A 27,079-nucleotide genomic window follows, 5' to 3' on the forward strand; every position below is an offset into this window, starting at 1 on the left:
GCATCTAAATTAGTTAGCATCTAGTGCACCAATGATTTCAGGAGTAGATTCCTTAGTGCCCCTTCCCCATTTAGCCCATCCCCCCTCCCACAACCCCTCCAGCAACCCTCAGTGTGTCCTCTGTATTTAAGAGTCTCTTCTGGTTTGTCCCCCTCCCTGTTTGTATATTATTCTTGTTTCCCTTCCTTTATGTTCATCTGTTTTGTTTCTTAAAGTCCTCATAGGAGTGAAGTCATATGATTTTTGTCTTTCTCTGACTGACTAATTTCAATTAGCATAATCCTTCCAGTTCCATCCACGTAGTTGCCAATGGCAAGATTGCATTCTTTTGGATTGCCGAGTAATACTCCATTGTATATATATACCACGTCTTCTTTATCCGTTCAACCATCGGTGGACATTTGGGCTCTTTGCATACTCTGGCTACTGTTAATAGTGCTGCTATAAACATGAGGGGGGGGGGTGCATGTGTCCCTTCGAAACAGAACAGCTGTATCCCGTGGATAAATGCCCAGTAGTGCAATTGCTGGGTCGCAGGGTAGTTCTATTTTTAGTTTTTTGAGGAACCTCCATACTGTTTTCCAGAGTGGCTGCACCAGCTTGCATTCCCACGTGCCTTCTATTTTTAAAACAACAGTTTAGGTTTTGACCACGTGTGGAAAAGCTGCAGAGGCCAGAAAGCTGGGCACACTGGCGAATGGAGGAGAGGGAAGACTACTCTTTATCTTCATAGCTTTAATTTTGAAACTACTTGTTTGAGAAAAGCTTCCTTAGGGGTAAAATAGGCCGTTTATAGGAAGAACATTTATGTAAAGAGCTAAAAAAGGAAACATAGAATGAGATCATATGAATAAAATGAAATATAGTGAAAACTAAGTATTGACTATAGGAAGTATTGCATATTTAAACCTTATTCTTAGCTCTTTAATGTTTAGATAGTACAAATAATGAAGTTGATCTAATGTTGGTTGGTGTAATGCAGGTTATTTATCCTGTAGTTCCATATTTCCACGACTTATAGGTTCTTCTTAGTATTATTTGCTTTTTCTTAAGTTTGTTTTTAACTGATATGGCAAGATAAGGGCTTTTGGGTTGAGGGGAATGAAGGAAAAGATAAGCAAATAGGTAAAGAATCTTACTGAATCATTTATAAATCTTTGAAATTAAAATGTATAGATTGGGTAGACTTAGTGTAGATTAAAATTATCTTGAAAATCTTAATTTTGACACTTTAATATCTTGACATTCTCAAAGGCTAAACTTTCCTGAGCTGCCTCTTCTCAAACACGCATACTTTATTTTGCTGATTTTATGCACATTTGCTTTTGCTGACATATTTCACATGCTTGCAACTATTTAGCCTCTGGCTTTTGAATTTTCTTTAATTTTGTGTTCTATTCTTACTGTAGGGAAGAAAATAGTTAAGTTCAAAAGTGAAGTTGTTAATTGAACCAGCAACCAATCCACTCGCTCAGATTTAGGTTAATGTAATACTCAGTGAAGTGCTTAGCTGGATTGGGTTGAAATTGCTAAGACCCTCAAGTACCGACCAGCCGAGCTGATGTTATTATATAATCTAATAGTTTAGGGTCTCCTGAAATATTTATATAGGTGGCTCTCATTAACCATTTTGGAGATAATTGGAATAAGTAAGGAATTAGCACTGAAAGGAGTACATGGTCCTATTTAATATTGTTCTAATATGGTCCGGGCATTTAAGTCTTGGCTGTTTAGGACACACTGGTGAATTTGTCAAAACAGTGCTGTGAAGTAGGGCTCCAGGGTTTAAGTTCTCTGCCCTAACATGTGGATAATATAAGAATGACTGAACATGCCATTCTCCCCATTTCCCTTCACTGCATCAACCGTGAACAAAATTATCTGATACAACAAGGTGTACTTCTATATAGAGAATCTCAGATTACCTCTTCTGGGTACAATCATTAGAGGGGAGTTACATGGCTTGGAAGACGAATAGAAAGCACAGTAGGAATAGGTTTTCCCTTAGATGAGGAAGTTGAGGCAAAATGATTCAGAACCCTGAGCTGGGGTGTGTGTGTGTGTGTGTATGCTGTCTGGCTGGAGGGTGGTTGGGGATTGTCACATGACAAGATTGATGAAGGAACAACAGAACCACTTCTGAGTACTCTCCTGTGTATTGCTGAGTTCTGGCATGAGGTTGTTAAGGGTAGACGGGAGACTCTAAAAATCCTGACAGGGAAGTTTGTTGAGGATCATCTTTTATAGATGTATGGAGGCCAGATAAGTTGAGTTGGTTAAACAGAGTTGGCCCTGAATTATATTCTATGTGTATTCTTTACCTTTGGAACTGGAGTGGGATCCACAGAGTGGGATCCAATAGTTCTGTGTCCAAGGATATTTACACTTCACATGGAGTACTAGACATGAGAAAAAATGTTCATTTTTGTTTGTTTTCTTTTTTTTATTAAACAAAATTTTATTAATGTTTATTTTTGAGAGAGATAGAGTATGAGCTGGGAGGGGCAGAGAGAGTTGGGAGACCCAGAATCTGAAGAAGGCTCCAGGCTCTGAGCTTTCAGCACAGTAAAACCAAGTAATGGTCTGCTTTGAAACTCTGCATAAAGAGAACCCAAACCAACTATACTAATAAGTGGCATTTATAATGCCTTTGCATTTTCCAAAGTCCTTTATTATTTGCTGCATTCCATTTTATCCAAATGATGACACATATAGGAAAATGAAGTATAGAAAAGTTGTTTCATAAACAAAAGATCAAACTTAACTAGTGGTGGAATCGAGGCTATAATTTGTTTGCTTATTCCTTGAGATGGTTAATTGTAGAGTGACCAGCTTGTCCAGGTTTGCCTAAAACTTTCCTGGCTTTATTCATTTTTTATTAAAACAATTTTTTATGTTTATTTTTGAGAGGTAGGGAGGAAAAGAGAGAGAAAGAGAGAGACAGAGTATGAATGTGGGAGGGACAGAGAGAGGAAGACACAGAATCCGAAGCAGGGTCCAGGCTGTGAGATGGCAGCATTTAGCCCGATGTGGGGCTCGAACCCACAAACTTTGAGATCATGACCTGAGCCAAAGTTGGACACTTAATTGACTGAGCCACCCAGGCACCCCATATTTTTTATTTATATTCTAAAGTTTATTTATTTTTGAAAGAGAGAGTGAGCGTGCATGGGTATGTGCAAGTCAGGGAGGGACAGAGTGAGAGGGAGAGAGAGAATCCAAACTGCCAGCACAGAGCCTGACTTGGGGCTTGATCTCACGAACCTTAAGATCAGAGATCATGACCTGAGCCAAAATCAAGAGTTGGATGCTTAACTTACTGAGCCACCCAGGGACCCCCAAACTTTCCCAGTTTTAGCACTGACAGTCCTGTGTCCTGGGAAACCCCAAAGTCTGGGCAACTCAGAGTGGTTGGTCATCCTAATTAATTGTCACACTTTGTGGTCACCTGGGGATGGGAGTACAGTTGTCAAATAAAACAGAAGAAGGCACTCAGTTAAATCTGAATTTCAGATAAAAAACAATTAAAAATTTTTTTTAAAGTTTATTATTGTTGAGAGAGAGAGAGAGAGAGAGTGTGCATAAATGAGGGAGGGAGAGCGAATTCCAAGCAGGCTCTTGCACTGTTAGTGCAGAGCCCGACATGGGGCTTGAACCCATGAACTGTGAAATTATGCCTTGAGCCAAAATCAAGAGTCGGATGTTCAACCAACTGAGCCACCCAGGCGCCCTCGACTGAATTTTTACTACGTGATCCAGATCCTGCATGAGACATATGTACACTAAAATTTGTTCATTGTTTTTCTGAAATTCAAATTTAACCGGCTGTCTTCTGTTTTTGTTTGTTAAATCTGACAGCCTTAAGTAAGAGTAAAGGGATGTTCTGATATGTAAAAAGATCACTTAGCTGCTTTTGTGTGTAGACCTTAGGTTTTATACACTTATTTGCTTAAATAAATGCAGCATCTGGTAGTATTTGACTCTTGTTCTTTTAACTTTGTGGCTAGAGATGCCAGAGTTCAGGATGAATATATGGAACCGTATTGTGCTCAGTGCGTCGAAACGTGTGTGTGTGTGTGTGTGTGTGTGTGTGTGTGTGTGTGTGTGTGGGTGGGTTGGTTTGAAGTGGTTCTTCACTTGGGAGGAAATTTAGCCAAGACGGATCGAGCCTTATCCCATCTTTGCTGGATCAGCCTGTCAAACACGGCACCTTCTCACAGACTGCCCATATTGCCTCTAGACTATGTTAAAAACCGCTGTTGTTAAGATAGTGCATTCACGTGATTCAACATGAGAAGGAAGTAAAGGCTTTCCTTACTCGCTTCTCGGACCTCTTCATTTGCCCGCCATGGAGATAGTCTGATCTGATTGGAAAAAATTAGAATTTTGGAAATAGACCTTAGAAATCTTGTTGAGTGGTCTTGCTTTTTTTTTTTTTTTTTTTTAAAGCAAGGGAACGCTTGCTCTACACCCCCCCCCCCCCCACCAAGGGGGAAGAGTACCTTATGTAGAAGACAGAAATAGAATTGGGCTCCTCCTACATCTTCAATGTTTGATGGTTGTCACTGCTCTGAAATTGATTTGGGAGCCCTTAGCATCAGTACAGTTTAGTCTTACAGTAGATTTATTTGAATCCCATCAACATTTATGGTGAGAAGATTACAATTTGTTGACTTGGACAGGGTGTCGTGGTAAGTGGTGGCAGAGCTGGGACTAGTATACTTGTGTGTGTGTGTGTGTGTGTGTGTGTGTGTGTGTGTGTGAGAGAGAGAAATCCCCGTTCTATATCAAGCTGAGAGAGGTATAATAAGTTCCTTTGCCTAATTTCTATTTCCTATTTGATTCATTCAAGGTTCAACACTTTTCTTTTTTTAAAAAACATCTGGCTCAGACGTTAGAAAAGGAAGATAGGATAAAAGTAGATTGAAAAAAAAATGTGTCTTAGCCAGTTAGGGGAGTCAGGGGACTATATTTGTGGTTCAAAGAGAATATTTGAGGCCTACTGTTATTTCAACTATTATGATAAAAGGATTGAAAAAGCTTAAAAATTACAGTGAATAACTGAAGATTATGTAAAGTTAGTTGACTCTGGTCAGCTGCTTTTTAATTTTTAATGTAAATATGTTTATGGCAAAGACTTGCTGAATTTTCCTCCCTCTCTCCCTCTTTCTTCCCTTTTCCCCTTCCCTCCCATTTCTTCCTCCTTACCCCCCTCCCTTCCAGTGTCTTCAGGGCCAGAATTTCATTTCCTGTGGTTAGAATAAACACAAGTTTAGGAGTTGTCTTAAAAAGAAAAGGACACAATTCTTATTTCCTCATAAAATTTTCTAGTTGTGAATTTGGAAGTTAATCTAATTCAGATGAAAATATGACTCAAACCTCTAATAATGCTTTTAGTAGACTTCCTGGTACAGAATTTCTTCACTTTTTTATTTGTTGTATTAAGGGAGTACTTAAATGGATTAATGGCCTCGATTTTTCAGCTATACAATCTAATAATCCATAGACCAGTAACAACTGTGGAGTCAGAGTTGAAATTTTCCTAGTTATTAATCACTGTATTAATATTGGAAGTTTTAGGAGAAATCCTTTGTGTTTCTTTCATTAAAAGGAAGGGTGAGGGGCACGTGGTGGCTCAGTCGGTTGGATGTCTGTCTGATTTCGGCTCAGGTCATGATCTCGCAGTCTGTGGGTTCGAGCCCCGTGTCAGGCCCTGCACTGACAACTCATAGCCTGGAGCCTGCTTCTGATTCTGTGTCTTCCTCTTTCTCTGCCACTCCCCTGCTCGTGCTCTGTCTCTCTCAAAAATAAAGAAAACATTAAATAAAAAAAAAAAATTAAATGGCAGAAGCTTTGAGGAAAAACATGTTAAAAACAACAACAACAACAACACATCCTCCTGAGCCAGAGATGCATTTTGTCATATTATTTCTATTACGGTTTTAGCCTGGGGAAGCAGAGAAGCAAGCGTCCTCCTCAGAGCCAGGGTCCTGCCTCTAAAGAAACTTTTTCCTGAGAGCAAGTCATTGCTGGTTGCATTTCTCATTACAACTCCTTAGAGCCTCGCTCTGGGAAGGAAATCTTTCTTTCTGCCCTTCTTGACCCAGTTTCTTATTTCAAAACAAATAATTTAGATAATTTTTCAGGGACTTTTTTGGTTTATGTAAAATGTGACTTTTGTGCAAAGGAGTGTCTCTAAAGTAGCGAAGGACTCCACTTTTTTCCCTTTTATTATTATTAGTTTTTAAGTGTATTTATTTTGAGAGAGAGAGTGAGAGAACGCGCGCGAGCATGAGTGGAGGAGGGGCAGAGAGATGGGGGAGAGAGAATCCCAAGCAGACAGCATACAGAGCCCCACTTGGGGCTTGATCTCAGGAACCTCGAGATCAGGACCTGAGTGGAGATCTAGAGATGCTTAACTGACTGAGTGACCGAGGCGCCCCGTCCCTGTTTTGTTTTTAACAATAAAGTATTAAGCCTAGAGTTCAGGGAGTGTGGAGGAATTAAAAAGCTTGGGTGGGAGTCAAACATACAGGTTAAAATTCTACTTCATCTGTTAGTTGTAAGTGCCTCTGGGCATGATCTATTTGAAATTGGGTTTTTGTAACAATTCAGTGAGATGATATAAAGCTCCCCACACGGTGCTTGCGTTATTGGTACTCAGAATTGCTCATTTATTTCAAGTTTGGTGAAAAATTCAAGGCATATTTCACGCCAGCAAACACAGATACCTTGATATCCATTGGTGTACAATCCCCTTATTTATATACTATCTTAGAGATAACATGCTAAGCTGTACTTTTTTTTCCAGATATAAATATTTCTGGAGTGTCGATGCATGTTTGGGTTTTGTTGGCTATAAGGAAAATCCAGGTGGAAATAAGATTGGGTAATGGGCAGGATTAACCAAGAAATTGTGGAGAATCAAGATACCCTTCTGGAGCATTGTCTCGTTGCCTCCCCTCTTTCCTGGGGTGTTCTCTCTGCTCCCAGTGGGTTTGTAGGAGAATTTCTAAGCGTTGGGCTTTTGCCCCTGCTCTGGGAGTTGGAGCTTGCGGGTGGTGTTTTGGAGGGAGGTGGTAGTGAGCAGACAGACGCGCTGTATTAGCGGAGTAACGTAATGGTGTTACTGGCCGCTTCCCTCCCGTGAACACTGGAAGTCGTGGATTCTGAGCCAGACTCCTATTTCCGTTGGTCAGTCCTGCGGCGCATGGAGATGAATGGCTTGAGATACTACTGTGCCCTCTCTCTCCTGTGCCTCAGAGGTTCTTGAAGTCTCTGTAGGCAGTTGCAACCAGATCTAAGCAGGCAAAGCCATTTAATATGTGCGTATGAACGTGATCCTTGTGGCAACCTACTTATTGGTTTTCCCTTCCCCCACAATACAGGCATTTACAGGTTTTTTCCTATTACTAAAGCACATGGTGTCTGTGGAAGCTTTTCATATGACTTGTAGCTTTTTTTTTTTTTTTTGGCTTTTAAAGAAAATTGGGGAGTTAATACAGGTTGTAGGACTATGATAATATTCCTTAACAATTTAAAACATAAAATTTTACCTTTTTTTTAAAGTTTATTTTATTATTTATTTTGAGAAAGAGAGAGGAAGAGAGAGAATCCCAAGCAGGCTCTGTGCTGTGTGCCTGGAGCCCGGCGTGGGCCTTGATCCCACAAGTGGTGAGATCGTGACCCGAACCAAAGTCAAGAGTCGGACACTTAACCGACTGAGCCACCCAGGCGCCCCAAAATTTTATCTTAACATCAGAATTTCATATGTCTCCTGAGTGTATTATTTGAGGGTGATTTTGTAGGTGGGTGTTAATCTCCATTACCTGATGCACAGTTATTTTCAGAACCCCAGCTGCTCTGTCCTCAGCTTTCTGACAGTTACACAAAATCCTATATGCCCTTCCTCCTCCTCCTCCTCCTCCTCCTCCTCCTCCTCCTCCTCCTCCTCCACCTCCACCTCCACACTTCCCAGGTCTCCTGTGTTCTTCCTCTCAAGTGGTAGAAGCCACACAGAGAAGGAATTTTCTTAAACTTGATCGTTAGGATGATTTAAAGCAACTAACTGCTAAGGTGATGCAAGATGTGAGTGAATAACTTCTTTTGATGTAACAATCTCATTTTACGATTGTATTTGCTAAAAAAAAAAAAAAAGATTGTATTTGATGGGTCATTTTCTTTTAATGTTGTTAAACTTGAGTCAGCTTGTTATTTTAATTAGCAGTTCTGGGAGTATAGTAAAGATGGAAGTTTTTATATTCTTTATGGTGGGAAATTAATGTACTTTGACCCAAAATAGCTTCCTTTAAAATTTATAAGTAATTGCTTAAAAACCTTGACCTGTCCATACTGTTGTCAGACATAAACCATGCAGGCCCGTATATACCTTTTTTTTAAGAACTAGCAAGGTGCATGGAAGTCCCTTCAGGTCAACTGCAAGTACATATAACTAGTTTTAATGGCTGCCTCATCGTTCATACTGCGGATGTATATGTTCTTCAGCTTTTCCTTTGATTGATTTAGATCATTTTGTTTTCAGTTGTTTAGAGAAAATTTTCCACGAACAATTTACTGATACAGTAATTCATTCATCAGGCAGCATCCAATGAGTAGATAGAAAGGAGCTCCAAAGAGCTCTGAAAGGTGAGGTTTCTATAGATCAAAGGGAGCAGAAATACGGAAGGTATACTGGGCATTTGCTGATTGTTTAAGGCAGGGTTACTTTTCTCATGTGGAGCAAAGGAACGTCTTGGAGCCAGTTCAGGTAACTTGCTGAGAGGGCAAGTGCCGACTGGTTGACCCAAGTCTTCTATTTCTCTGTGAGCTAACGGTGGAAGCTTAAGTTTTGGGTTGCTGACTTGGGTTTAGCCTGAGTGACTCCATCTTGGGCCTAATCTGGTTACTTTAACACAGTTTTTTGCCTCTGAAGTGATAGTGGCATGTCCTCCAAGCTTTGCCTTTAAATTGTACTGCTTACTGTTCCTTCTTGTTGCAGTCATCTATCCCCTTATTCCTGAAATACTTGAACATCAAGCTATGACTCTGCTTCTATCCTGTCATGATTCTTAGTGGTTTCAATATCTTCCCAGTTGAATTTCTTGACCTCCTGTCCTTAAATGATCTCATACTCTGCCTTTGCTGTCCCTTTGTTATCACAACCTAGTCCTCTTCATGAACAATAACTGTATGCCTTCTACACTGTTGGTTTCAAGCATTCGATTCAGACCATCACCTCCTTTTAGTAAGACAGTTCCATCTTGCTCTCTCTTAGTACCTCAATGCCAACAGTTCTGTAACCCAACGCAGGACCTGATTGCCTTGATCTTGTCTCTTTTTCACAAACCCTTTACCTCCTTAGGGGCTATCCTTCCCTTGGCTTAAAACTCCCTGATTAGTCATTGTAGCCACTGCCTTGGAAATAGCCTTCATTCTCTTGTCTTCCTCCCCTTCCCCACGTTTTGTTCTGGTACTTGCTGGTAAAACCCTCTCCTGGGTTAATGCAGCTCTCTGTCTGATTCACGTTTGTGCTCCACCAGCCGAACTTGGCTGGGAAGCACACAACAGCTGGGTGGGTCTCTCTTTACATCAGGACTCAGACCTCAGGCGGGCTTTAGGCGCTGCCAAGGGAGCCTACTGGCTCCTGCTCCGTCTATTTTCCTGTTCTCCTAGATGATTATTTGATACTTTACTTCTCCTTAATTTTAACTTTCTTTATTTTGAGAGGAGAGAGAAGGACGGAGAGAGAGAGAGAGAGACCCAAGCAGGCTCCGTGCTGTCAGTGCAGAGCCCAACATGGGGCTCGAACCCATGAACTGCGAGATCATGACCCCAGCCAAAATCAAGAGTCGGATGCTTAACTGACTGAGCCACTTGGGTGCCCCTTTCTCCTTAATTTTCTAATACCTTTCTTTCTTCCTCCCTTTCAGCCAGTGATTTTGCTTCCTATTACTCTGAGAAGATAGAAGCACTCAGAAAAGAATCTTCTACTAGCTCCTGGTACCGCCCACATGCATCTGTGCCCCTGTTCCTCTGTAAGGCCAGCCTCTTCCACTTGTGTGCTGTGTCTCACTCTCCGTTCTGCTTAATCTTCTTCTTCCTCTACTGGGTCATAGCCCTCAGTATGAAGACAAGCTATAACTATCTCTTATCTTTAAAACAAAAGAGTCTGCTTTGTCCTGTCCTAGTATCCGCTTCTCTGTTCCTCTTTAAAGTGCTCCACCTCTTCTTTCCTAAACTCTCTCCAGTTGGGCTTTGATCCTTAACACAGCTATTTTCAAGGTCAACAGTGACCTTCACACCTGTATGCATTTTTTCTTTTGTTTTCCTCTACGACGCATGACTCTTTTTTCTTTTTAATTTATAACAGCTCTGTATATTTTGTCATGTGTTTTTTCCTTTTGATTTTCAAATAGTTTCACCAGACAAATGTTAAATCTATAAAATTTATGTAGAAGAGTAAATCTGTAAGAATTGATAAGAAAGTTTTGAAGCACATGCAGAGTGTGAGTCTTACTAGATATTTAAAATAGTAGTTCTCAAACAGTGCACATAAAACTTACATGGTGGTTGTTTAAAAGTGAGTCTGCCAGTAGAGTTTTCAACTTATAGGGTAGGGAGGAAAGAATGGGAAGACCTGTCTGAGGAGCCTTCTGTTTAAATACACTCTAAGCAATTCTGGTATGATTGGTCCATGTATCACAGTTGAGAATCACTGTTGTAAATCTACTGTATTTGGAGGCATGACAAAGCAGTAGACAGGTCCAAGGAGCAGAGTAATGTCTAGACACAGATCTGGTTGTGAACAAGAACTCACTGTTGAAGATGACGTTTTGGTCATTGAGAAAAATGGGGTTGATTTAATAAGCAGTTCAGGTAATTCATCTGAAAGAAGAAGTTGGCTTTCTCCCTTGTACAATGTGGAAAAACAAACTCCATGATGATTAAAGGTCTAAATGTAAAAATTATGTAAATCCTGGAAAAAATACAGGAGGACAGTAGTTTAACCCTGGGATGGACGAGGCCTTCTTAAAGTGGATTGGAAATCTAAAAGTTGTGAAGGAAATGAACAGATTTAATTGTTCAGGTTTGTTTTCTGAAAGGTGATACTCATTCTAAGACGAGGCAACATAAGAGGGTACCTGTGCCTGCTTTCCTAGTTCTAGATTTTCCACAGCCCCTTCAGCAAATAGGATGCAGTTGGCCAAAGGTTTGTTACTTTACCTTGTTTGTCTAAAACATTTTAGAAAAATTAAATGTCTTAATTGCATGTGGCTGGTACATGTAGGCTGCGTGTGATGCTACTGAACGCTTCCTCCTCGGCTCTCCCAACCCTTGGCTTTCACGGTCCTGCCCTCTCCAGGTTCTGCTTTTATTGGTCTCGCCAGTGGGATTTTGCTCTTCAGTCTTGGCTTTGGTTTCCCTACAGAGTTTTCTGTCCTTGAACTTGATCTCGGAGCTTTCCTACCTTGTCCTCCTCCATCTGATTATGGCTCTAAAAGGTGTGCTTCCAGCTCTGATCCCTCTTAACTCCCATAGTTTCTATGTTTGGAGGACTCACAGGCATCTTAAACTCCTTAGTGTCAAGACTTGCATTCGTCTCCTTCCCACCAGCCATCCAACTGCTGACCAGCTACTTCTCGTGTCTCTGTCTCACTTGAAGGCACCCAAGCCATTTCCCTTCTTTCACTGCAGCTCCTCTCATTCGGGACTTTCCTCTCTAGGATTCTGATCCACCTGCACTGTGTTAAGAAAGATTTCAGTTGTTGGGAAGGCCTGGAGGAACAGTGGCTGCTGCCACCCTCTGGGCAGTTGGGCAATTGGGAGCTGGGAATCCTAGCTGCTGGCTTCCCGTCACACACGTTAGTCGCCCTACTCCCAGGAGCAGAGGGTTATTTTCAACTCTGGTTCATCTGATCGCCTCGCCTCATGTTTCTGCTGCCTTTAGCTGACAGCCGATTTTCTTTCTTTTTTTAATAATTTTTTTAATGTTTATTCATTTTTGAGAGAGAGAGAGAGAGAGATGGAGGGAGAGAGAGGGAGAGAGAGAGAAAGATAAAGCATGAATGGGGGAGGGGTAGAGAGAGAGGTAGACAGAATCCGAAGCAGGCTCCAGGCTCTGAGCTGTAGCTGTCAGCACAGAGCCCGACGTGGGGCTCAAACCCACAAACTGTGAGATCATGACCTAAGCCGAAGTCAGACGCTGAACCGACTGAGCCACGTAGGCGCCCCATGGTTAACTAATTTTCTAAAACACCGGAATGCAATGTACAATGGAACGCCCATGAAGTTTCTTCTCAGCATTAAAGGACCTAAGGATTTGACTTTAATGCCCTGCCCCTGTCTCCTCACCCCCACCCTGCTCCACTGGAACTCCTGCTGCTTCTGGTGCTTATTCAAATTATGTGGTGTCCTTTGTTTAAAAATCTCTATCCCCCCACCCCTCAATCCCTTTGCTAGTAGTACTACCCTGTCTTGATCACTATTGCTTTGTGCTGAGTTTTGGAATTGAGATGTATGACCCCTCCAGCGGTGTTCTTTTTCAAGGTTGTTTTGGCTGTTCTGGCTACTTTGAATTTCCATGCAAATTTTAGCTTGAAAGATTCTGTATCAAAGCCAGTAGAGATTTTGATAAGGATTGTGTTGAATCTGTGCACCAGTTTGGAGAATGTTGTCGTTTTAACAGTAGTAAGTCTTACAGTCCATATATAGCAGATGTTTTTCCATTTATTTAGTCTTTTAATATCTTTAAACAGTGTTTTCTGGTTTTCATAGTAAACTTCTTGTTATATCTTATCCTAAGTATTATTTCTGATAAATATAATTGCTTTAGCCTAATTTTCTGATTGTTCATTGCTACTGTATAGAAATACAATTGATCTGTATGTATTCATCGTCCACGCTGCGACTTTTGCTGAGCTGCTTATTAGTTCTATTAGTTTTTTAATGGATTAGTTAGGATTTTCTGTACAGTCATCATACAGTCATTATCTGCACATAAGATTTTTTTCATTAAAGTGTTATTTTTTAATTCAAAACACAGACATGTGAAATAAAATTTCAGGGAGAATACTTAGGTAACATCCTTCCCCTGGATTATTGAGATACATTTTATTCTTTGCAGCTCTGATGTCCTGGAAGTAGTAGGACCATTTGTCTTTTTGTTTTGTTTTTAAATGTTTATTTATTTTGAGATTGAGAGAGAGAGAGAGAAAGAGAGAGAGAGAGAGAATCCAAAGCAAGCTCCACATTGTCAGCACAGAGCCCAACATGACACGGGGCTCAATCTCATGAACTGTAAGATCAAGACCTGAGCCAAAATCAGGAGTCAGAAGCTTAACTGACTGAGTCTCCCAGGTACCCCAGGACCGTTTATTTTTTATTGTGACGTTTTCCTAAATAGAGACTTTCAATGGGTCCCCATTAATGGCATAAATCTAGATTCTCTGGACTCTTCCTCCAGATGACTTGTCAAAGAAAACAGTGTGGAACAGTGAACAGAGCCTGGGGACTATTTGAGGGTCGTGACTTCTCACCAGCTTTGTGTGGGCAAATTTGGAGGTGTTCTGTATCTTGTAAAATTGCAGAGTTGGACATCTACTTTATTTTTGAAGGTTTTATTTATTAAAAAAATTTTTTTTTAATGTTTTTATTTTTGAGAGAGAGGCAGAGTGTGAGCCGGGGAGGGGCAGAGAGAGGGAGACACAGAATCTGAAGCAGGCTCCAGGCTCTGAGCTGTCAGTACAGAGCCCGACACGGGGCTCGAACTCACGGACTGTGAGATCATGCCCTGAGCCAAAGTCGGACGCTTAACTGACTGAGCCACCCAGGCACCCCTTTAGGGTTTTATTTTTTAAGTAATCTCTGTACCCAGCGTGGGACTTGAACCCACAACCCTGAGATCAAGAGTCGTTTGCTCTATTGACCAAGCCAGCCAGGCATCTCTGGACTTTTAATTTTTTCCCTTAGTTCTTTGAACGTGTTTATGATAGCTGCTTTGATGTCTTGTCTGAGTCTGACATTTGGGCCCTCTTGTGGACAGTTTCTGTTGCCTGCTTTCTCCCACTGTGTTTGGGTCTTCCTTTGCTGTCTGTTTGTATGCCCCATAATTTTTTGCTGTAAGTTGCACATTTCAGCATTTCTGAATGCTGACTCCCCTCCCCCTTTCCCCTGGCTTCTTGCTGTTGTGCTGCTTGCTTGCCTATTTGTTTAGTGACTTGGCTGGCTTATTTCACTGCAGTTCCCACCCCCCACCCCCCTCTTGGGAGCACACAGAGTGCCCTTGAAGTGCCCTCTTTAGGGGATGACAGCATGGTTTTAGTAGGACGCTCTTTAACTATTTTCTTTCTCTGATCTCCTTGTTAAACTTCTGCCACGTTCACGCCCAGCAGTTATTCTCCGCTGATAGCTAGCTGATTGCCTTATTGGACAGAGCCCTGGGCCGTAAATTGCCTCACCGTGTGATCCAGTCAAGTTATATGGCCTTTGTAAAGGGGCTGTGTTTGAGGCCACTCTTTGAGCTGTCCTGACTCCAGAAGGGCTCTTCTTAGGTTCTCTTTTCCCTGATTCCGTGAAACTGCTATTTACTCTACTCCTTCCTTGCTCTCTTGGAACTACCAGCTTCGGCCGAATCGCTCCTCACCAAGGTCTCCATTGTTTTCCTCAGCGCCACTAGGCCGGAGCTCCCTGTTCTCTGTTCTGACGAAAGTCAGCCCACTTGGGGGTTGCTAAGGGGCTCTCTGTCCTTACAGCCTGCTTTGGCCTGAGCGGAACGCGTGTGCCATTGCTCCAGAGCCAGGGGCAGGGACAGCAGCCTGGCCTGTGTTCTGGGAGTGAGGTGCTGGGCTGCGGCTGTCGCCACTGGTCTTCTCTGGAGTTTTGCTCTCTGTCTGGACGTTATCGACAGGCTGAGGCAAGGGTAACTGGTGCCCAGCGTTCTTGGCCTGCTGTGCCCGCAGTAAAGCTTCCTCACATTTCTTGGCCACATTTGCCTGGAATAGAATTTCTACAGCATGGAGTTGGGGAGAGGAGCTGAGCATGCTAGAAATCATAACCCCTGGGTTTGAAGCTGGATGGAGTCAGTAGTTTGCTTCAGTTTCGTTTCTTCAAAAATGATGTTGTTACCTACCTACCACACAAAGGAGTGTTTCCTCTCGAGTGCTCAGTTTCCCTCCGATAGGCATGTGGCCCACTCTCTCTTCCTTGTAAGCCTCTGCTCGGATATCACTGGCCCTAGAACAGGGTTCTCCTACAGAGAAACGGGACACCGGGGCTTTCTTTGTCCAGGAAGCAACTTTGTTCGTCGTGCCGGCACGGGCTCAGTGGGTTCGTGCCTGAAAAACTGAGCCCCGAGTACAACGGGTTGTAGCCTTTTATGCAATTTCTACTTCTTTGTGTCCCACATATGGTGACGCATATAGTCCGATTGGACATAGTCCAAGTTACAGAGTTGTGTCAGAGCTATGCATATGTGTAGAGAAGTTGATTGGGCCACACTGCACGTTGCCTTCCTTTGTTCTGAGAAGGCCTTACCGCGTTCCTTAGAGAGGGACCCTGCCACAGCCCGGGTGGCTCTTGTGGGCCCCTCATAGAGCGTCTCTCCAGCCTTGCCCATTCACCTCGTGTTTCCCTTCCCTGGTTCATTTTTCCTCCAGGGATTTGCCGACACTTGGCATGCGTACGTGTATTTGTTCGTCCGCTGCTCCCAGCGACTGCGTGGACTCCATGAGAGGAGGTTCACTGTTGTATTTCCTGTACTTAGGACAGTATCTGACACATAGTAGATTGTCAACAACTCTGATGATATAAGTATAAAGACCAAGGTTTACAGCCTCCTTGCTTCACCATCCAACCTGCCTAAATTGGAAAATATCACACAAGAAGTGGATTCTGTGTTGTTTGCCAACTCCAGTTGCTTGTTGCTGCCTAGAGAGAGGGAATGGGGCCCACTGGGAAAGAATGCAGTGATTATTTAATAGTGGCTGCCGAGCCACGAGGGAGGAAATGGTGTATACCGTTGCGTTCCCTAGGGAAGTAAGGAGATTGCCAGGAAGAGGAAATCGGTACGTTTTTGGTGTGGATTCTGATGTAGGTCTTCTGGCTTGCTCCTTCTTCACCACTTGGGGTTAGGTTGGAAAAGCCACCTGTTTATAGAATGATGTGGAAAGAGATACAAGACACTTGGAAGACACTCACATGTACTGTATCGGGTGGACAGAACATTGCTGGAGGCCAATACTTGCTGCTGCTTGATTGGAAAAAAATATCTTCATTTGCCCACCTAATATGAAAGATTTTTCTTTAAAGTTACTTAAAAATGATGTTGAACTAATACCTTTCTTTCTCTTCCTTCTAGATTCTTATGGAAATCTGTTAATTCTACTTTTTGAGCACTTATGAATAACCACGTATCTTCAAAACCATCTACCATGAAGCTAAAACAGACCATCAACCCCATTCTTTTGTATTTCATACATTTTATAATATCACTTTATACTGTTATAACATACATTCCATATTATTTTTTGTTTGAGACAAGACAAGAAAAATCAAACCGAATTAAAGCAAAGCCTGTGAATTCAAAACCTGAGTCTGCATACAGATCTGTTAACAGTTTGGATGGTTTGGCCTCCGTATTATACCCCGGATGTGATACACTAGATAAAGTCTTTATGTATGCAAAAAACAAATTTAAGGACAAAAGACTCTTGGGGACACGTGAAATTTTAAATGAGGAAGATGAAGTACAACCAAATGGAAAAATTTTTAAAAAGGTAAGATGATCTTTCATTGCCTTTTGTTTTTCCTCTGAGTAAAGTGTGCTTGTAGAAATGGCGGCAAGGGACAGGTACAGCCTGCTTCTCTTGGACGTTGCTGATGTGGCGGGAGGAGCAGGGTAGGAAGGGGACCTGACTGTGCCCTGATCTCCTTCTGTACTCTCTTGCACAGATTGGTCTGAGTTTTCACAAACCATTGAGACTGCCCACTGAGCCTGAATGTCTAACGTGGCTTGGAATAGAATGTCTAGAGCAGTTTTGGGTCTGAAACCATATTCCTGGGTAGTTACACAAGCGCTTGTGTGTGCTTGAGATGGTTCTGGGTTTTGGGATGTGGGGCCTGCTGTTTCTGATTTTAATGTAGGTTCTGTTGGGGGCTTTATGTCTTGGTACTTTGACAGTGGCACTTGCGTGTTTTGTAAAGAATTTTTTTTGGGACGCCTGGGTGTCTCGGTTGAGCATCTGACTTCGGCTCAGGTCATGATTTCATGGCCCGTGAGTTCGAGCCCTGCATCAGGCTCTGTGCTGACTCTTTCAAAAATAAACATTAAAAAAAAATTAGAAAAAGAAAAAATTTCCATAAATATAGACAAGCCTGCCATTGTTGATTTGAAACAGGATAAAATATCCTTAGAGAAAATATAAAGATAGTGGTTAAGAACCTGGATTCCAGATCCACACTGTGGGTTTGGATCTCAGCTTTGCCACTTAACTAGCTGCGTGACTTTGTAAAAGTTATTTAACAAATCGGCCTCAGTTTCTTTATCTGAACGTGAAGATAATGATTATTGCTGATATTTATTAGCATTTCGTAGCAGTCAGGCTATTTTAAGTGTTTTACATATATCAAGTTATTTAAGACTTAAAATAGCCGTATGAGTTAGTGTTATCCTTGTTATTTGACAGATGACAGCACAGAGGCATAGATGGAGAATGTACACGGGGACATTTCAGTTAGCAAGTAGTAAAGTGAAGATTAGAACCTGCTCCATACTTCGTAAATGCCAGCTCTCAGACTTATCAAGAGGATAAATTGAATGTGTGTGCACATATAAACACATGTGTGTAGATAGCTTGTGGCATCTGGGGTAAATGCCCTAGATTGCATTAGTACTATTGTCTTGAGAATTTGGTGGACAAAATTATATGAATGAATATAGTACATATCACCAAGCAGTACAACACTCTGAAGGGTAGGGAGTACAGAAAGGGCATGAAAATGCTGGTTTTGAATTTGGATACAGGATTTTTTTTTTTTTTTTTTTTAATGTTTATTTTTGAGAGAGAGAGAGAGAGAGAATGTGAAGCCCAATGCTGGGCTTGAACTCACAAACGGAACCGTGAGATCATGATCTGAGCTGAAGTCAGACGCTTAACCCACTGAGCCACCCAGGTGCCCCGACACATGACTTTCTTATAAGCAGTTCTTAAAGTTCCAGTAGGTAAAAACTGAAGATAATTTTTTTTATTGTTTTAAAGTTTATTTTGAGAGAGCACACGAAAGCAGGAGAGGGGCAGGGAGAGAAAGAGCGTGAGAGAGAATATCCCAAGCAGGCTTATCACCACCACCAGTGCAGAGCCCAACAACAGGGCTCGATCTCACAAACCCGTGAGAGCTGAAACTAAGAGTCGGCTGTTTAACCAACTGAGTCACCCAGGCGCCCCAAGATACACAATTTTTTTAGAAGCAGTAAGATGATCTGTAGCTGTTTGACAATTTGGTCAGGTTATATGTTTAGTACGTATGTAGGCGAAGTTGTTCTTTCCTCTTACTCTTTTTTCCATCCACATCCTGATTCCAGCTGCTTTTTTTTTTTTCTGTTAGTCACGAAGGAACCTCTCAGGTTTGGGGGAGAGTTCAAATAATCACACCATGGAATGAAATACTCAGAGCTTCTCCTGGGATGTTCCTTAACTTACCAGCCTGTTAATTTCGGCACTTATCCATACAAATTCTGTAGTCCTTTTCTTCTAAACATGAAGGAGGTGGCAAGCAAGTTAACATCAGTAACTCCTAGAAATAAAAACATGATTTTAAGTCTAGACAACAGAACCTGTAAGTGTTCATCCCCTCTAAGCAGAGTGATCTTTTATCTTGTTTTGCCTGGAGCCGTCCTTGTTTTATCTTGCTTAGCCTGTCACGTTAACGGTGTAGTGGCTTGGGGAAATGATAGGGTCACTCTACTTTTAAGGCATATTCGCTCTTCTGCTGACTTAGATGAATTGTTTTCTATTAAGTTCACTTAAGGTCTATCTGGAGTTAATAGCACATTTCTTGAAACGGAAATCATAAAGTTACCTATGTTTGTTTATTCTTCTAGCCTATAGATTTTAACTTATAAAACATATTTTATCATAATGGTATCTGATATTTAGTTGCCATATTTACTTTTTATGAAATACCATCCTTGATTTTGTCTTTGAGAGATCTGGCAGTTATACAGGGTACCAAAAACACTTAACACTTTTTTAGGTGCTAAAGTTTTCCACTCCTCTGCCTTCTCTTAAAAACATTCATTTTGTTTGTTGATCTAATGCTATTTGAATTCAAAGATTGGTTCTTTTGTTTTTAATCTCAGCATATGTAGCAGAAGTCCTCCTTTAGCAGGAGGGTTAATTTTTTTCTCCAGAATTGCACATGTGTTATAGTCATTTTATAAGACTGGCACTATTTTTCAGTCCTCACAGTAGCAAACTAGCTTCCAAGTATGTGAACAGGAAATCAGTATGGTAGACGTGAGATTCCTTCTTACTTCAGGTATCAGTGTAATTAGGACAAAATAAAATCCTAGAGCTATCAAAGTTTCTCCTTCAACGTGGCCAGATAACAACACAACAGATGCAAGGAAAGTTTTTCCCTGTCGTGTGTGTGTGTGTGTGTGTGTGTGTGTGTGTAGCCTTTTCCTCCCTGTCCTGCCTGCGGTGTCTTTGTTGTCCTCATTTACTCAACAAAGAAATATTTGAACTCAGATAGGAGAGTTGAAAAGGAAAACACTTGTAGTCAGCTGCCTTCTCTGTCTGTATCATGTTACTGTCAGGTCTGTCTGCCATGTGATGGGCATTTGTGATTCATTGGACTTTTTCGGGAGGGCTCTATGTAAATAAACTCTGATATAGAAAATGTCGTATTTGAAATGAGGCTAATTGGGAAAAAATTAATTTTTAGGTTTCGTGTGTAGTAAACGAATCACATGTTTTCTCTTAGCCTTACTCAAGAAGAAAGTGCCACACCACTGATTAGCTAAGACTCTGGTTTTCTCGGTCTGTGTTGTAACTCTAACATTGGATTGTGGGTATCTCAACTGGGTGTTATAAACATGCTGGGGTTTTTTTCACGTTTTGGTTTCTTGTTTACACCCACTGTATTGCAGCAGAAGCAGCCTCTGCTCTGACAGAGTAAAAGGGGGACATTTCACAACAGGTGTTTAGGTAGATGTAAGAGTGGAGTTGCTTAGGGTAATGTGGCTTCTGCTCGGAATGCTTCCCAACTAGAGCGCAGACGTGTTTGTAATGGAACGTACCGTCATTCAGTAGTTTCCCTATTTGACAGTAATCTTGAATTGGGAAAGCCAGCCAATGATGTAGCAGTATCTCTACGTTTCCTTCCTTCTTGTTTTGGGGGCTGAGCTTTGGGGATTAACCCTAGAATGTATCTGATATAGTTGAAACAAAGATACCCAGACCTTTATTTCAAATAAATGAACTCTGAAGCTTTGTTTCCATCATATCCTAAGTCAGTTTTGAGCTCCCAAGGGAAGATAAGCAGAGAAGTCAGTGGTGATGATTCTACTCTGATTATGCCCATGGTAGTGTGGCCTTCTGCTTCACTAAGACCAGTCTCTTTGGGGGGCACAAAGAGAAAAACAAAAGGCAGAGAAGCAGAGGCTGCTATGTTCTTGAGGCTTGGCAAGCTTTTCCAGAAGTCTCCTCTGGCTGTATGAAACTACGGCGGGGCTCTGAGCACCTGGGACCTGTGTCAGCCTCTCCCAACACCAGCCTTCCTGGCCGCGAATGCATCGAATGCATCGTACTAAGGTCTTTGGAAATTAAGAACAGTGAAGGATTGATTTCCAGAGTGTCTTTAAAATACATGTACCTGAAATAGAACAAAGTTGCAAAGAAAAAAAATAATTTTACAGTGAAATAAAAAGGAGCATGAGGCCAGCTCATTTAGTAATCTACCCACCAGAAACACTGTATTTTACACACATTAGAGAGAAGAAAGTAAAAGAGATCATATAATCATAGTGCTTAGAAAGAGAAGATTTCACTATGCTATCCTATTCTTTGTAAATTGATCCAAAAAGATCATAGAAATACTCGTTTCTGCTCTTGGAAATTGACTTAGCTTGCCTCTTCCGCAGTGCCTACTTTTGTGTTATTGCTTATTCCAGAGTCATTCATATATATATATGAATATATATATATAAATCTATTTGCATATGTGTATGGTATTTATTTTCTGACCCGTTAGGACATTTACATCCTAATTTATAGAAAAAACAATGGGCAGTCTCTTGGCCAGGGTTCGTGTTTCGGTTGTTAGAGTGCTCTCCCCAGCCAGAACCTTGGCTTTCCTTTCCATGCTTGTTTCTCTCCTGGTCAGCCCGTTTGTGAGAGGCACCGCCGGGTAACAAATGGCTCGAGCCAAAGAACCAGGAGTCTGATTTTTTTCCCCCCTTAATAGTTCCCCCATCCCCCTTTCTACGGGTCTTCTGCTTCCACGCTTGCCCCTACTCTAACCCACGCACACTCAGCAGTTGAAAGGATCTTTTACAAATGTCAATCAGGCCACTGTTCTCACCTGCACAGTGACAGCCGCCTCCTTCTGTAGCATCCTCGGAGCGCTGTAATTTAGTCCTTAGATTCCGGAATGAGCCTGTCCGGGTTCGCATTCCGGTCCTACGTAGGCTGTGTGATTTTTGAGCAAGTTATGCTTACTCTCTCTACGCCTCGGTGTTCTCATTGGTAAAATAGGGCTAATAATACTGTTTCTCAAGAGTTAGTGTGAGAGTCTTACAAGCTGCTGCTGCAGTGTGCTTTGCACGGCGTGAACACTGGCAAAGGTTGGCCACCCTCCTCCTCATCGTCGTTCTCCTCATGATCATCACCCATCATCCAGACCTGCTGAATATTTTCACCCTCTGGCCCCTTCACAATAAATTGTCATAATCTTCATTCGCACAGAGTAGGGCTAAATGAAACCAGGTGTACTTTGTGGAGGAAGGCAGGAAAGTGTTCATTTTGAAGTACTTCTCTTCTAAATGGCTAAAGTAGGGGCGCCTGGGTGGCTCGGTCGGTTGGGCGTCCGACTTCAGCTCAGGGCATGATCTCACGGTCCGTGAGTTCAAGCCCCGCGTCAGACTCTGTGCTGACAGCTCAGAGCCTGGGGCCTGTTTCGGATTCTGTGTCTCCCTCTCTCTCTGACCCTCCCCCGTTCATGCTCTGTCTCTCTCTGTCTCAAAAATAAATAAACGTTAAAAAAAAATAAAAATAAATAAATAAAATAAATGGCTAAAGTAAAAGAAAAGTTGGTACTTCAACTGGTCAAACCCTTAGCTACCGGAAAACTTGACCTTTATTTGGTTGTGTCATTTGTCAGGGTCCTGAATAGTTAAGTATTGTGTGCTTTTATTTTACAGAATTTTCTGTATGTTACCTCCACTTTATTTTTATAGTTTATCTTTTGAGATAAGAGGCCCTCATCTTAGCATCATCAATATGTTCCTGAACAAAGTCAATTATTAAGTTTCTCTGTTCTGGGCAGTGTTAGTCTGAGTGATAACACTGATATTTACACATGTGTATGTCACACCTGTCACAGAATAAAGATAAGCCAATTAAATGTGAGAGAGGAAACCACCCGAGGAAAGCAGCCGTAGGGCCTATCTTAACGTTCCCCCTAACTTTACAAATTAGGAAACTGCTCAAAGGCTCCATGGTAGACGTTTACCTATCCAGACTAGTCATTCCTTTTCCTGACTCAGAGTCGGGAAAATTGAACAGATTAGTGTCTCAGGGGTCATGGATAAGAATATATGGTGTGTGTAGATGAGTGGGGGAGGGGGAGAGAAGGAGAGAGAGAATCCCAAGCAGGCTCCAAGCTGTCAGCACAGAGCCCGACGTGGGGCTCGATCTCATGAACCCTGAGATCGTGACCTGGGCTGAAATCAGGAGTCGGATGCTTAACTGACTGAGCCAACCAGGCGCCCCATGGATAAGAATAGTTGAGAGGTGGCAGGCAAAGGATGTGCACAATGGAAGGGTGGCCAGAACAAAAGTAGCTCGAGGGGTTAAATGATCAGGTGGATGTGGATGTTTTTAAAAGCAGTTTTTTCAAAAATGAGGCTTCTAGAGGAGACAGGGGTCAGAAGACTCTCTGAAGGCCCAGAGTGAATTGAAATTGTGTTTAATTAACACTGCTCATTCTATGCGTATAGGAAGTAATGACTGAGTGCCAGCTATACGCCATTAGGGAGACAGTAATGAACAGGACACACAGGTTACCCTTCTCAGGGCTCTTACATTTGTATTGGAGGAAGAGCGACAATAAGTAGTAAGTTAAAGATTTAATATCTACTGTGAAGACATAATGCTAATTGGAGATCAGGCTTAGCCTCTCTTAGTGGAGGTCTGAACAACAGAAGAGCCACCTTTGCGAAGATCTGGGTAATGAACCTTCCGTGTAGTGGGACGGGGTAGTGCACTCACTGACTCTAAAACTGGAATGCAGCCTGTTGGGTGAGGCATTTGGGGTGCAAAATGGAAGGAAGGTATTCTGACCCTGAGAACGAGCACCTCTCTAAATTTTGTGCCCATGGCACCCATCTTGCCTCATCTTAGCTCCTTCCCTGGCCCAGCCTGTTTGAAGGACGGAAAGGGCAAAGCATTTACAGGAAGTATTGAGTTAGAGGAAGAGGGTTTGATATGAGCACAGAGACGCTGGCAATGGCTAGGTCCTAGGGCTTTGTAGGCCAGGGTAAGGTTTTTGAACTTGGCTATGCAAGTAGAGGTGGTTAAGGTTGGAGATAGAAGTTTGGGAAGCGCCTTGAAGTAAAGTCTTTGTAAGTTTGGCTTTTGCTAGGGGTGCTTCAACCATTGTGATACGATGAGATTCTGCAGAGACCAAGGACACAGATGTATGTAGGCTGTTAAACTTGGTGGTAGGAAGATAAGGTCATTCCTGTTGCATTTCTAATTTCTCAGTGATCTATGAGATCGTACCGTCAGCTGGAAGTGGAGAAGCGAGGGAGAGAGGGTGGGGCAGAGGATATTTGAGTGGAGAGAAGGTTTCAAGTAGCCATTTCAGAGGGAGTGAAAATGAATACAGCAGGGAAGCATAATAGGATTGCTGGGTCTATGATCCTGGATAGAATGAGGTTGGGTGTTCTTTTTAGCAGTGTGGGCAGGGAGTAAATAAATGAATTTAATCTCAGGTTTGAGCTAACCATAGGGACAAAGTTAGAATTGGAAATTTTTTCCAGTAAAAGACAAAATTGCAGGGTGGGTAGGGGCCTTTAAATGGAATCTTGATGGGAAAGATAGAAGATTCAGTGGTTTCAAGAATTTAGTGAAATTCAGTATGGTTACACTTCAGTTAAATTTGTGATTTGATTTCTTTGCCATATGGTGGCCCCATTATATGGATTTAAATACTTGGATTATACAGGTAATACCTTTCAGAACACACACATTCTCTGAAACTTACAAAGCTCATCATTTAGATTCTGGAATCTAAGAGGTAGCTCATGCTTATCTTTGGAGTATAAAATTCTTAATAATTGTAATCCAGTTTGCACATTTTGGCCAAATTCTCATCTGTCTTCTCACCCCCACAGAGCTCCTTTTGAAGTCATTGGAGCTCCCCGTGCTGAGCATTTCATGGGGGTGCAGAGCAAGGTGAGAGTTTGGAACCACTGAAGTTAAATAAATATTTTAAATCCAGTTGCCTTAACCATCAAAATTAAGAATTTATTTCTTAAGTACATTGTGGAATAGGACACTAGAGGGCAGTATTTACCCCCCCTTTTTTTTCCTTTTTGTATCTTCGCCCAGCCTCTTATTTCTAGAACTGTCTTAAATGTATGCATTTTTGAAAATGAATGTGGTTAGATGGTTTTAAGGTGTGTGAGAGATGTATTAGTGAAACAGCCATGTTTGGGAACTATATGTATATATTTGTAGTGTGAGGAGGTTTTTATCCAATCTATAGGTAATTGGGGATTTATGGTATGATAATAAGTTGGAGAAAATTCCTAAAGAAAAGTGTTAGCCAGTTCTAAAAGAGGATTATTACTAACGTAGACTTATGGTAAACACAGATAAAACGTTGAAAGCCCAGTGGTGCCAGTTGGTACTTAAGGCTTAGATGAATAACGTAACTAGTCCTGGTTGGATACAGCAATTCAAATTGAACAGCCATAAATATGTCTATTTTCTTGGGTCTGTCCAGTTTCTGTTTGTGAATCATATTGTATCATTTGATATTAAAATCTGGGAATTCATAAATAGAAGGAAAGGAAAATATTGGTACCCTTAGTACTTGATATTAGGCTAAATTTTAAGCTAACATCTATATTGTTTAAGTTAATGATCTATAAGTGAATTAATAATGTAGGATCCTTTGGTCAAAAAAATTGATCTTTAAAATCCTGTCAAACTCTGAAGATTTTTGAAAATAACCCCCCCCCCCCGCCATTACAGTGAAGGATTTAGCATGCGATTTGTCATAGAAAATGTCACAAAATAGCTAATTTTCAAAAAGGTTTTTTTCACTTGAAACACACTGCCTAACTTTTGTTAGAAAGAAATAGTTAAATTACATGCAGACGTAACTCTGGTTTGTCCTAGAACTTGGAGCAACTCTTGGCTTCTTTCTAGAAAACAGTATTTTGGTTACATTAAAGATATTTATATGTTTTTTGTTTATCAGGTTATTCTCGGACACTATAATTGGCTCTCCTATGAAGATGTCTTCGTTAGAGCTCTTAATTTTGGAAATGGCTTACAGATGTTGGGTCAGAAACCAAAGACCAACATCGCCATCTTCTGTGAAACCAGGGCCGAATGGATGATTGCTGCACAGGCGTGCTTTATGTATAATTTTCAGCGTACGTAGGCTTTCTGATCTTCTGGAAGAGCAGACTTGACTTACTGTGGGACAGAGGATATTGTTTGTTTATAAATATTTCATTCTTAAGAAATTAAAATCCGGAAGTTAATTTCACCTTGCATCTAATCAGGGGAGAATTCTGTTACAACTTCGAGTTGTGGGTCTACTTTGGAAAAGGAATCAAGTGTGGAACAGTTGGGGGGCCGGTGTGGTAAGGGGACTGGAACGTATGACTGCGGGGCTCGGGGCCTAGCGAGTGAGGCCTACGCCTGTGGGTCAGGGAAGGCTCGGCCGGTCCTCTCAGGAGCTCTCTTGTGAAGTTAGTGTCACTTTGTTGTGCCATTTCTGTTAGCAGTGACAGGTGACGTCAGTACTCGAACCCAACTGCAAGTTCATTGATAGGGAGTTTTTATATTGTAGTAATTCAAGTGGCAACCCTGAGGCCCCAGCCCGTGAGGTCGTCCCGGGAGCTTAGCTCAGAGGCCTTGGTGCCAAAACGTGACGTGACGTCTGGACGTTGACTTACCTTTCAGATGAAACAGAAAAGATGACGCTTTTATCAGGTTTCCTGCTGTAGATATTTTTTTTAAAAAACTGACATACCCTTTGGCTTTCATAGGTTCGGGTTTATGGTATGCTTCTTTTGAGAAGCTTTAAAATAATTAGCTTTCAAAGTCACTTTAAGTCTAGCTTCTGTCAGTTAGGCAGAAAGCAAATAAAAGCCCACAGGATCATCATTAAATGTCAGCGTTTCTAGAATGTTTTTCTTTAGTTTTCTACTTTAGAGTAAGTAGTACTGCCATTTGTTCATGTTAACATATCACACCATCAACCCGGTACTCAGTGCGTCTTACTGGTTTATTTTCTTTTTTCTTATTTTCGTACCAAGTAGTTAACTAGGGCTTTGACGTTTTAGGAGTCAAATATAATCCCTTCCATTGTGGCATCCCAGAGCAACATCTGTAGGGGAAACAAAACTTAAAAAAATTAAAGAAAAAAATTTTTTTAAATTATATTTGAGAGAGAGAGAGAGAGAGAGACAGACAGAGAGGGAGGGAGAGAGATACCAAGCAGGGGAGGGGCAGGAAGAGAGGGAGAGACAGAATCCGAAGCAGGCTCCAGGCTCTGAGCTGTCAGCATAGAACCCGATGTAGGGTTTGAACTCGTGAACCATGAGATCATGATCTGAGCC

The 27,079-nt window shown here is 41.7% G+C and overlaps 1 protein-coding gene across 8 annotated transcripts in view; it reads left to right on the forward strand.

Moving 5' to 3' along the window:
- Nucleotides 1–27,079, forward strand: part of ACSL3 (acyl-CoA synthetase long chain family member 3) — a 76,974-nt gene that overhangs the window by 23,976 nt on the left and 25,919 nt on the right. For 4 of the 8 annotated variants that reach the window (XR_006713188.1, XM_045481447.1, XM_045481449.1 and 1 more), the window contains 2 exons: nucleotides 16,355–16,772; nucleotides 25,708–25,885. Coding sequence is in view for 7 of the 8 variants with exons in the window: in XM_045481447.1 (XP_045337403.1) it covers nucleotides 16,395–16,772; nucleotides 25,708–25,885 (556 nt within the window). In the remaining variant the exon portion in view is untranslated. Of the gene's footprint in view, nucleotides 1–9,929; nucleotides 10,035–16,354; nucleotides 16,773–24,613; nucleotides 24,675–25,707; nucleotides 25,886–27,079 lie in introns of all 8 variants that reach the window. The other 4 variants (XM_045481451.1, XM_045481452.1, XM_045481448.1 and 1 more) reach the window with 3 other exon arrangements.

This window comes from Leopardus geoffroyi, chromosome C1 (genome assembly GCF_018350155.1).
Source record: "Leopardus geoffroyi isolate Oge1 chromosome C1, O.geoffroyi_Oge1_pat1.0, whole genome shotgun sequence".
Lineage (NCBI taxonomy): Eukaryota > Metazoa > Chordata > Mammalia > Carnivora > Felidae > Leopardus > Leopardus geoffroyi.